Below are 11,636 nucleotides of genomic sequence, written 5' to 3' on the forward strand. Positions count from 1 at the left end.
GTTGGGTGGTGAGGATTGCCTTTTTGTGACTTTTGTGACGCCCTGGATGGGGTGGCTGCTGGGATTGACATGAATAGATTTTGGGAAAGCAAAGGGCGCTCGTGTTCTGAAGACTGGTTTGCTCCTGTCGTCGTTTTCGGGACATGGAAGCAGGTGGTATACTGTGTTTTATTGACTTTGGTTTGGCTTATTCTCTGGATTCTTTTTCGTTTTTCATTTGTTTTCTTGGGCTTTTGTGAGGGGTGGGTTGGTACTGTACTTGACAGCAGCGTTTTAGCGTCCTTTCTTCTTGTACCTAGTGGTACCTGCCAAAAGAATTGCATGAGTTGTACACGTTTCTTGATGAGTTGCGCGTCTGAATGTAAGATGGAATGTAAGACATGTCCGACGCAGTTGTTGTTCGAGGGAGACGTCGATCGACGTTTGCTCGAGTGACCAAGCCGACTGCTCGTCAGCAGCATAGCAAGTGATAAGAAGCCAATTCCCCCCTGTAGAAGATACATGTAACAGATGAGAATCGCTGGCAGTCACCTCCCTCAAAGTTACTCCTGTCATGTGACATAAAAACAGTCCCGAGTTGGGTAGTTGTCTCCTGGGTGGGTGAGTATCGAATACTAGTCAAGGGTGAGTTAGTTCTCTGAAGTTTGTGTGAGGACGGGGAGAGGCTGAGTGGGATCGCGTGAGCCATACTTTGCCATTGCCATCTGGGTCAATATAAGAACGCTATCTATCTATCTATCTAGTAAGGCGGTTATCCACAATTCCTTGCTACCCATACCGGATACCTGGGGGTCGGCGGCACCCACCACCTCGCTTGTTGCCCGATGACGATAATCTCATTCCAGTAATTGTATTCAGACTGGAGGAGTCAGAAGACATGGTCTATGGAATAATCCCCATCCTAAAGCTGTAGGGCTACTCATATTCAAGAATCATAGACCTTCTGAACACTGTTATTCGACAATATGTGCTTTCTTGCTTCAGCGCTGTCTTGAGCCCTTCCTCTTGGAGCTTCTCTAATGCCTTTGATCTGGTTTTAGCTCGTGACTGGTGCCAGAGGTAGAGAGGCGACTGACTAAGTTCTTTGGAAGAGAATGATGTGAAATGAAAGTAGCCGGAGATGACAAAGACTATCTTGACCACCAAAGAAAGAAAGGGTGAAAGAAAGAACCTCCGGGAAGACTGACTACGAGTACCCCTTGTACTTGTTCCATTTTTTTGTTCACTGCTGTGTCGAGCAATCGATTCTCTGTTTCGGAACAACAAAAGAATGTACGCGAGGCCAATAGGTAGAGGCATCGGTAGGTGGGCACACAGAAGCCAATTTTCATTTTCTCATGAAAGAACAAGAAGAGCTCGGTGCGGTGCACTGCTATTTTCGAACGGCCAGTGATACCTGGCGACGGATTCAAAGATATGATGCTATGATAAGTATAACTTGTTGGCTCAAGGCACAATCTATCTGATCCTATCGTACCTGATAATAAAAGCCCTTCTTCGCCCGAACCCCTTCACCTCTCCTCATGACAATCAATGGTGCCTATTCTCCAACTCATTCTGATCATCATCACACGCATTCAGTATCTCTTTTGCATCACATCACTACCACTGGTCATGTCCCAGCCTGAAGTTGCGGAACATCCAGTTACTCACCCTGCCCCATTTCAGCTTACTGTTGCGGGGTTCGGCGAGAAAAAGGATTGGGGTAAGTGGCTCAGTACTTCGGTCTGTCCAGGTCGTGAGATTGACGACCCATGTCTAGAAACATACCACACCTACCTACCCATCAACCCCGAACCCAAGTTCGCTCTTGCACACCAACGGTTCCAACTCGATTTCAGCGGCTTCGGCCATCGTGCCGAGCAGGGGGCCCTTCAGGCGGTATGGGTGGGGCTTATGGTGAAGGACATGGAGGGCCTCATGGAGACCGAATACCTCATTCTGATCGACGTTCCTACGCAAGAACCGACGGCTTCAGCACCACAGAATCCAATCGTCCAGCAATGCATTGAGCTCTATGTCAACCAACGCATCTCCGAACTGGGCAGCCTCCTCGGCTCACTTTTTCTCCCCCCGGTTCTGGAGGAGATGGGCCCCCGTCCCGACAACCTGGAATCCTTGCTGGCGCGATCCCATCTTTGTTACCGTCTGCAGCCCGGAGCCGACGACGACGCGGTGACCTTCGAGCCATGGGCGACTCCCATCCTAAACGGAGAGATTGACTGGACCTCCGAGATCCTGGGCGATATCCTCCAGAAGGTCCCGATCTTCGCACACTCGGACATCGAGTCCTTCCGCGAGATTAAACGCCGCAAGATCTACGAGGTGGTGATCAACGGGAAGACTCTGATCTTCAAGTTCCCTCAGGTGACGGAAACCCTGGCTCGCGAGGTGAACATTCTCCGGAAGATGGCCGACCGTGAGCCCGGCGTCCGAGTGCCCAAGGTGGCGGGGATCATCGGCGTCCATACCTCCCAGCCGGGAATCTTGATGACCTCGGTTCCTTCGGGGATGGATTTATCAGTCGTTCTCGGGAGTGATCCTGACATCAGTCGGGCCGAGCGTCAGAAGTGGTATGACCAGGTCTCGGAAATGGTGCGGATTCTGCACCGGAATGGGTGCGCCTGGGGCGACGTCAAGGACGCCAATATCCTGATTGATGAGAATCGTGACGCGTGGCTGATTGATTTTGAAGGATCCCGGACCCCCGATTGGGTTGATGAGGACCTGAAAGGCACAGAGGCTGGGGACTTGCAAGGGCTGAAGAAGCTCCGTGAGGTTCTGAAGCTGGAAGCTGAAGAAGTGATTAGTCTGCAGATGATTTTGAAATTGTGCTCTTCTTTCTTGGGCATGTGCGCTTTCCTGATGAACTCCGTTCTTTGGTCCCTGGATCACATTCCGGGGGTTTTTCTCACTGGGATTCTTGTTCTGCCCTTTGTTCGATAGATTTTTCCGTCTTGTCGCATTTCTATCACGGTTTCTGAACGGCATTGACCGAGGCGCCTGAGGTAGTTGTGTTAGCGGGAGGTGACTCTTACCTGTTTCTGCTGCTGTACTTCTCGCGTTGTATAGGGTAGGTAGTCTGTTCCATCATGATCCCTTGCTCACGGGGCCCGGTTGGTCTTTCTCTGCCTTAGCAAGTTTCTCTCGTTCAGGAAAGTCGGTCTGTAATTTGCGATGGGATGTCTAGCCTCATGCTCAGAGCTATGGTTGCATTTGATGGCGTAAATGCGGTGGTGAAACATGGCTCTTGTCTGCCAGGGTGGCAGTGCTATGGTGTGTCTTTCAAAGTCTCGTACCCAAGCTCGACTAGTATGTGACTCCTGACTCTGGCTCAGGGAGAGGCGTGTTTTAGTTCACTGGCCGTGGTTGGGTCAGATGGCTAACTGGGTCTTGGACCTCAGGGTTGCTGTGAATGGCCGTCACTAGGCCTTTGCATGGTAAGCTTCAGAGTAAGTTCCCACTTGGCTCCGTCGAGAGCCCTCCAGACACCCCCTTACACGTAGTAAGAAACGACTTGACAACTTGTCTTCCGCTCCGCTCCAAACCAAGCGTCTTATTATTTCTACCTACAACTTCCGACCTCGCTTCTTCTTACACAAAACGGTTGTGAGACTAAGACATTACCTGTACGTCCAGATGTCATTACCCTCGCCAGGGTAAAGTGATGTACAAGTGATTGGTCTGCCGATCAACCAGTGAGGAACAAGACAAAGTAAAAGTGTGGGGGGTGTAAGTACTTATAGATGTCTGCGTGCGTGTGCCCTCTTTTGCCTGGGGCCGATTGCCTATCAATCCTTCCCGCCTGGACAAATTTCGAGCAGGAGTGATGGTGTCAATACAGACCAACAACTCTGAGTAGAAAAAAGTGGTTCAATCACGGCTGGAGGTCATGTTAGACATCCCTCTAGTCTGTACCAGTACAGAGCAGACTAACGAGGCTCAACGTGCACTCAATGCGAGGATGCGCACCGCCCCCCTCTTTGCGGACTGGGAGGTGGGAGAAGGAGGCAAGCACGGATGAGGTAGCGGTAGTGGTGAAGGATTTTTGGTTTCCACCAGGGTCCGAAGTTTGCAATTCCATCCAGAGTTTTTCAAGTCCCTCCGCGCCCCCCCCAAGTTATACAGTCATAGCCATACGGACTTCAAGTCCGGAGATAGAAATTCGTGGCTCATAATGCTATGCTCAGAAAAGCTATGCTGGAAAGGCTCTGTTTTCAAGCCTCGTGACCCAATACATTTGATCTTCACCTATAGAACCCATCACTGTACCAATCTGGCTGGCCAAAATATTATTGGAGAAGACACGGCCTTTAATCTACTTATTCTTGAAAGTATTAGTTTGCCCTGCATCCCCTGAGTTCGTTCTCCACAAAACCCAAGAATTCTGAAGCCAAATCCTGTGGCAAGCCTGCCTTCGAAAGCCGAGCCTTCATCGCAAGATCAACAATGTTGGGGTGGTTATAATTTTCGAGCATCCAGGCACCGCCGTCCATTTTGGAGACCCATCTAAATGTTTTTGCATAACTCACTTCACGACACGCATTGAGAATGCCGTCACAACATATGGGTCCGTTCCGGCGTTGCCAGGCTAAAGATTCAAACATGCAATCGAAGATCCACTCTCGTTTCGGAGCAGGGAAAAGTGTATGAGGAGGTGGTCCAAAAAGTGACTTTCCCAGGTCACGGCCGATAGCAATGTCAAGCAGAAACCAAAACCGAGGCTCAGTCAGAGCGTTCAAATTCAAGTATTCATGCATATTTCTTCCTGTATTGAAATTCATTTCGAAGACGGGGTGGGCCGTTTGTTTGGCAGCATTGGCTCTAGTGAAGAGGACGAATTCAAGCTTGCGTGCTGGACAAGGTATAGCGGCATGGCTTATAGTGCGAGAAAGCTTATGTAAATCCAGTACCGATTCATTAACAATGGCATAAACGTCAACATCGCTGATCCCAGGCTCGTATGCGCCGTACCCAGCAGAGCCGAAGAGATAGACAGCCAAAAGATTCCCTTTCAGCTCGTTTTGCAGAGTGCCGACCAGGCTGTGTAAGTAGATATCTAAGTGGCTATCCACCCCCTCGGCGGTCGACACGTAGACTGGTTGGTCTGAAGAGCGAAGGAGATGATTGGCCATGCTGGCTATCGATATACTCTCACTCGGCTTGGATATCAAGCGGGTTCTGATAGGCTAATTAGGTGTCGTGAGGCCGCCTCATTGGCCCTGGCAAGCAAAAACCTGCGACGATGGATGGTATGAAGCGACTGAAGCGGCCTTACATCTTTAATATAGCACTTTAGTAGGCACCCTTGTCATGTGAGAGGTGGGCCTGAATAGATCGTGACCCAATGATATGATATGATCATCCGTCCGGAGTATCCCCAACCCCATTGGAAGAACCAAATCAATCCTGGGAGAAGCATTTTCCCCGCCCACCTTACGCTTTCTCTACTACAAACTTCACCCGAACGCTTTTTCTCGAAGACGGGCGTCGAGTGCGTTGTATCTTTCTACCAACTTATGAGGAAACCCTATTGGGCATAGTGTCCGAATAGCCGCGCGTCAGCAGCGCTTGCGCTTGATTGAGCTTGGCGCGCATCGACGCAGTCCCACCCGCCGCCGTCTGGAGCTCCCCTCGAGTTGATCGAAAGTCCCCCCATCTCCTCTTTCTGTCTGCCCTATAATCAAACAAACGATCAATCCCTTCGGAAGGGCAGCAGCTCCTAGTCCACCCATCAGCTCTCCGCACGTTCCCCGTCCTCTGCTGGATCTTAACGGCCTACAGCTGCGTCCGCCCCCTCGGTTCGTCTCGAGACCTCAGCGCCCATCCTGTCCGAAGTTGCGGGAACACCATCTCATTTCCGCGCCACTTGCATTCGCTTGCAGCAACTCATCGTCGCAAAACCCGTGGACCTTCTATCTCCACACTGTCCAGCTACTACCAATATTTTCCTGGATCCCAATTTCGAAAGGTACCGCGCCTATCGCTCGTTCCGCTTGCATTTCACCGGTGCTCCCTTCACGAATATTCACTCGTCGTCCCATTGCTCTCTATCTCTCTCCTCCTTCTCTGTCTCCGTCGCCTTGCGATCGCATATTTATATCGTACCTTCTCTCGTTATGCTTGAACCACAGCTGACTCTGCCGTCACACCCGTCTCCGCGGTTTTCCACGAACATTCAGCGCTTCTACAGTTCTCGATCCTATTCCTTGCCGTTCATTACCCGACCACGCTACCCATAACACAAGAATCGCGCCCGAAAACGCAATCAGAACTTTAGACGATCATATCGAGATTTCTCTGCCCATCATACTCACAGCGCTACAAATCGAAACCCCCCGTCCACGATCCCGCTGGCTCGCGGCAGAATGGCCGGCCCAGCGAATCCTTTCTCGGGCATCGGCCAGAGAGATGGTTCGGCTGGCTCCGCTGGTCGTGGACGTGGTGGACCATCTGGACGCTCGACTCCGTATCAACCTAAGGCCAACACCGCGACACGCGACCCCAGGCTTCGTGGTCGGGGGCGCGGCGCTTCAGCGGTAAGAGGCACACGTGGTCAGGGGAGGGGTGCCGGGACGGGGAATAATGTCTGGAGAAAACAGGCCGAGCAACCGGCCGATCCTGCCACCGTCGCCTCGTCACCTTTCGGACAGCCGAAGAAGCTGGCTTCTTCCTCCCCCGCCCCTCCTGCGCTGAGCCCTTCCCCATTCGCGGGATTTGGAAAAGCATCCCCCGTGTCCTTTGGTACCCCCTCGAGCTTCTCCGGAGCTCAAAATGGCGGCAATGTCGCTTCACAGCGGCAACCATTTGCGCAGCCCACCAACGGAGCGATCAGTGCGACCGTCCCCGTAGAGGACGCCGCGCTTTTAAGTAGCTATACGGATCGCTACGAACAGGTTAGTTCAAATTGTGCTTCAGGGTTTGTACACTGGTGGTTAGTTTAATTGATGCTCACTGTCGAACAGCTCAAGCTTGATCGGACGAAGCAAAGGGAGAAGGCTATACGGGAAGGTCAGATGGCAGATCCGAACCAGCCAACGTCACTGCAGCAAGCCATTACACCTGTGGGTACTTGTACAAGCATGTGTCCAGAATTCGAACGAGTGGAGCGAATTGTTCAGAAGATGGTCGACAAGAGCGAAAAGGTGATAGCATCTGTCCGAGTTCTGCGCATCCGAAAGCTTATTCTATAACCAGTACCTGCATCCTGCCACGAACACCTTACAAAATATGGAATTGAAGATGCTCAAGCGGTTTCGACGATCGGCCGCCGGTTACGACGCGCAACTTCCGTCCGATATCAGAACACCCCAAGCGCTCCTTCAGACTATGAATTATCTCATTCGGCATGTTCTCGACGGCCCTGAACCGCTTGGATTGATCCACAAATTTGTTTGGGATCGGACTCGGTCAATCCGCAATGATTTTTCCGTGCAACAGGTCACTCAAGAAGACGATGTCAAGATTGCCGTGACTTGTCTCGAGCGGATCGCTCGATTCCACATTGTATCCCTGCATCTACTTTCTAGCCCGGCCAATGAGGAACCTTTCGACCGACACCAGGAACGGGAACAATTAAACAACACAATGCTTTCGCTAATGTACTACTACGACGACAACAGAGGCCGCATCCCGTTCCCCAACGAGGATGAGTTCCGAGCTTATTATATCCTTTTCTCGATTCATGATCAACGACCTGATTTGGAATCCCGCGTCCAGAAATGGCCGGTTGAGCTGAGGAGCTCCCCTCGTGTTCAAATGGCACTGGAGCTTTTCGCCGCAGCCAGCAATACCTGGGAATACCAGGGTACCCTCGATGCCAAACGCCCCAACGCTATCGCCCAGGGCTTCTACATGCGGTTTTTCAACCTAATAGACTCTCCGGGGGTCTCATACCTAATGGCATGCGTCGCCGAAATTTACTTCAATCATATGCGCCAGACCGCCATCCGCTCGATATGGAAGGCCTACTGCCGCTATCCAGCTTCGCAACAACATAAAAACGAAGAATGGACGGTGGACGAGCTGACTACGGTTCTTCGCTTCGATGATTATGACCAGACGATCAAATTTTGCGAAGAGCAGGACCTCCAGTTCGCCGAAAATGCAAACGGGGATCTCTATCTCAATTGGGGCACCCGTCCTGTGGATTCAGTCGGTACGTGTGCACTCTCGGCAGCTGCTTCGCCGTATATATCCGTCCGTCGGGCTCAATTCGCATCCTAAGGAGCTTGGATCTTAAGGCTACCAGCTCTGGTACTCACTTGATTTGACTTGACGACTAACTCAATTCGCGTTACAGCCTTCCAGCCATCCTCGGACCATGCATTTTCAGACACATACGTCGAATCGAAGCGCGCAGGTAGAACGCTTCCAGCAATCATCCTTGGGCTCAACATCAAGGAGGCAGCAAATCTGCAAATGATCGACAGTTCTCTCCTGCCGGAACGTGTCCCTGCTCTTCCCGCTCCTCAACCACATCCTTCGACAAATGATGATTCACTTTTTGTGAGCGACGACGAGAATCCCTCTGCATTTCGCTTCACCTCTTCGCACGAAGGAAGCTCCCGAAATTCCCCGACGTCCACAGCTAGCCTTCAGAATGCTTTTGTAAATGTCCCACCAGCAGTTATCAGCACTGAACCGAGTCGCCCCCCAACTTTCTCATTCGCCTCACCTTCACCTCAACCACAAGCACCTGAAAAACAGGCGGCCCCTTTCTCGTCCCTTTTCCCTAATTCTTCCTCTAACGCTTTTGGCGCGCCTTCGCCGCTACCACCAACTCCTTTCGCCACTGGCACCCCAAATTTACCCCAGTCAAGCCAGTCACAATTTGGTCTGTCAGCAACATCGAGCAGTCAGCCGTTGTCTGCGAGCCCATTTTCGAATGGCGCTTCGGCATTCTCGTTGTCTAAGCCCCCCCAGCAGGATCAAAGTACGATTGACTTCCCGTCGGCATCGGGCAACCAACAGGCTTCTTCGGGCGCGTTCGCTGCGACTACCTCTCCTTTCTCGTTCCCCAAACCTCCTCAGCAGGATGAAAGCAATAAGCACGTGTCTAGTACGTCAAACGCACAAAAGGCCTCTACAAATTCGTTCTCATCAACTACTTCGACTTTCAATTTCGGACAACCAGCTCAGCCAGAACAGGCTACAGCAGCGTTACCGACAGGAAACAGCCAACGGCCCATCTTCGCCAATATCCAAAGCCCTGGTCAAGAGAAGCAGCAACAACCACCACTCTCCTCCCTTTCATCTTCTACGCCATTCAAATTTCCAACATCTTTTACTCCTCAGCCCTCTTCGACTTCCCCTTTCAGTACTTCCGTTCCTGCATCTGCGTCAAATCCCGTCTTGTCGTCTACCGGGCAGTTCACACCTAGCATATTCCGTACTGGTGGTTCAAAGCCTACCTTCGACGGTCTCTCAGGCTCGGGCTTCAGTGCTTCTGTCCCAAGCCTGACCTCAGACAATGCGGCTGCTAAACAGCCTCCGTCCTTGTTTCCCAAACCATCGGAAGAGACAACCAAGTCGGCATCTCCAATCCCCTTATTCTCTGCTCCGAAAGAGACCAGTATGCCAAACTCAACTATCTGAATGAATTCACATGCTAACTTATCTAAAGAACAACCTACTATATCCTTTGCTCAACCACCAGCTGCAAAGTCAGATGTTTCACCTAAAGAAAAGCAGAGCCTGCCGAGCGGTGTAAAAGCCAGTATCTCAGACAAGCAACTTGACAATTCGACGCCGATGCAGGCTGATGTACCAGCTGTCTCCGTCTCGGAAAAGGAGCCAGAACTACAGCTGGACGATCTGGGTTCTCCGCAAAAGCCACTGCCTGCAGCCACCGAACCGAGCAAGAATCAAGTTTCAATGGCTCCTGCTCAGCCTCTACCCGAAGATGTTACGACTAACGACGAGGAGCCTGTGCACCGTACCTCGTGGTTGTCGGCTCTCAGGGAAGCCGCTGACCGGCGTCGGGAGAGCAAACCAACCACCAGTCGCAAACGCGTTCACGAGGAACCTGAAGAACCCTCGCCACCCCAGAGCGATAATGGCACCAAGGTGATCAAGGCGCAAAAGCAAGAAGCGCCTCGCGTGCCCAGCCGAAAGTCGATGGCCCTCTCCTCTCTGAAGCCTTTGCCCAAGCTTCCGATCCTGGAACAAATCGAGTCGATGACCACTCGGAAGCCAGCCGCGCCCTCTAAACCCCAGGAGCCAAGGTCTGTTCAAGTCGATGAGGACGAGCTACTCCTCTCTGCTGCCCGCATTGCAGCCGAGTCATTGAGAAGCGGCCCCCGGATCCTGGACGGGTGGTCTGCCGCTTCTTACGATGGGCGGGCGTCATCCTTCAGCGGTAGAAGCAGCGCGTCGCCGTCTTATGCATTCTCGCGGAGCCAGTCACCCCAGTCAGGCCAGGTGAACGGGTACGAGATCTCCCTGGCCCCCGAGACCAATCTAGGGCTCGGTCGTACCATGTCTCGAACGGAGCAACGGATCCGCATGACCGGGGCTCACGGGCTAGCCTACAAACCGTTGGACTTTCCCCCTACCGACCGCAAACGGAAAACCCGTTGAGCTTGCTTATGTCTGATACGATGGAGCCATCCATGGCCCCGTTCTCATCTCATTATTCAATTACGCGCTCTTCTGCCCTGTAGGGTTTTCACGAAAGACCCTCGATTATCATGCATGTCAGGAGGAAAGGACTATACTATACCATTGGTTGCATTTTTTTTTTGTTCTTGCCACGGCGTTGGTGGGGCGATATTGTTCCCTCATGTGCATGAAGCTTGAATTAGGCATGTTTGGGGTTTTTCTCTTCCATGATGCATGGCGCTGGAATCGGTCATCTTTGGGGCATACAAATCTATATGCGTTGTACATAGCGGCTTGCTGCATTGAATGCATCTTACGCATACGCACACCCATTTCCTCTCTCTGTCTTCTTATACTGCAACCCTTCAGGTACAGCTAGTAAGCCACGTATGTAATGCAAAGACCATGAGAAAAATAGAGGTTGTAGGTTATTCTGCCTTGTTTCTAGGTTATCGTACGTAGTCCTATGGGCAGTGCCCGATCGAATCCAGACCACTGAGGTCACGGGGAAGGTATTACTGATATCATAGCATCGCAGTCGCAAGCCACATCGGTTTCACCCTGTGATGTGAATCCTCATCTCTCACCTCCTGTTCGACTCGACTGTAGCAGTATAGAGATTACTACATGGTAGCGGAGGGAGCTAGGTAGCTAGCTGTGAAGAAATCGCGTGCGTAGTGTAGTGCTAGGCTGTGGGTTTCACACCCTCGGAGACGTTGGCTAGGCTTGGCTTGGCTTGGATCCTGCGGCCGCTTTCACTTCCATCTCAATGGACGACGGTTCAGTGGCTACTCCCTCTGGATAGACCGACATCAGATGCATCTACTATCAAGACGCGCAGTGAGATTGATCCTGGATAGGCTCGTGGCTTGTTGTTGTTGATGCTGCTGATGCTATTCTCCATCCTGGTAGATAGCCAGCGATAGAGGTCCCAAAGTCTCCGAACTGGCGCTATAGAGCCTCCGTCCGGGCCTCGACGGTCTTCTATACTAGACCAGGACTACCACCGATCCCAAGATCAGCTTAGATCGAAG

At 51.8% G+C, this 11,636-nt stretch overlaps 3 protein-coding genes across 3 annotated transcripts; 2 read left to right on the forward strand and 1 right to left on the reverse strand.

Moving 5' to 3' along the window:
* Positions 1–1,462: 1,462 nt before the first annotated feature.
* Positions 1,463–2,946, forward strand: BO86DRAFT_414364 (uncharacterized protein; the record flags this gene model as incomplete). The annotated part of the gene is made up of 2 exons (XM_025674834.1): positions 1,463–1,705; positions 1,763–2,946. Exons 1-2 carry the CDS (start codon positions 1,534–1,536, stop codon positions 2,944–2,946), a joined length of 1,356 nt encoding a protein of 451 aa, XP_025521682.1. The 5' UTR covers positions 1,463–1,533.
* Positions 2,947–4,261: 1,315 nt separating this feature from the next.
* On the reverse strand, positions 4,262–5,240 carry BO86DRAFT_393972 (uncharacterized protein). Its single transcript, XM_025673136.1, has one exon. The coding sequence runs from the start codon at positions 5,133–5,135 to the stop codon at positions 4,338–4,340; it is 798 nt and encodes a 265-aa protein (XP_025521683.1). The 5' UTR covers positions 5,136–5,240; the 3' UTR covers positions 4,262–4,337.
* Positions 5,241–5,924: 684 nt separating this feature from the next.
* Positions 5,925–10,895, forward strand: BO86DRAFT_393973 (putative leucine permease transcriptional regulator (SAC3)). The gene is made up of 5 exons (XM_025673137.1): positions 5,925–6,896; positions 6,966–7,145; positions 7,198–8,158; positions 8,303–9,574; positions 9,626–10,895. The coding sequence occupies exons 1-5, from the start codon at positions 6,369–6,371 to the stop codon at positions 10,579–10,581; spliced, it is 3,897 nt and encodes a 1,298-aa protein (XP_025521684.1). The 5' UTR covers positions 5,925–6,368; the 3' UTR covers positions 10,582–10,895.
* The last annotated feature ends 741 nt before the right edge of the window (positions 10,896–11,636 follow it).

This window comes from Aspergillus japonicus, assembly GCF_003184785.1.
Source record: "Aspergillus japonicus CBS 114.51 unplaced genomic scaffold BO86scaffold_141, whole genome shotgun sequence".
NCBI classification, from domain to species: domain Eukaryota; kingdom Fungi; phylum Ascomycota; class Eurotiomycetes; order Eurotiales; family Aspergillaceae; genus Aspergillus; species Aspergillus japonicus.

Bases quoted from the DNA above. Each gene is read 5' to 3' on its own strand.
- BO86DRAFT_393972 (XM_025673136.1), bottom strand. From the start codon at position 5,135: ATGGCCAATCATCTCCTTCGCTCTTCAGACCAACCAGTCTACGTGTCG.
- BO86DRAFT_393973 (XM_025673137.1), top strand. From the start codon at position 6,369: ATGGCCGGCCCAGCGAATCCTTTCTCGGGCATCGGCCAGAGAGATGGT. The intron at 6,897-6,965 runs GTTAGTTCAAAT...ACTGTCGAACAG, and splicing joins ATACGGATCGCTACGAACAG to CTCAAGCTTGATCGGACGAA. The intron at 9,575-9,625 runs GTATGCCAAACT...ACTTATCTAAAG, and splicing joins CTCTGCTCCGAAAGAGACCA to AACAACCTACTATATCCTTT.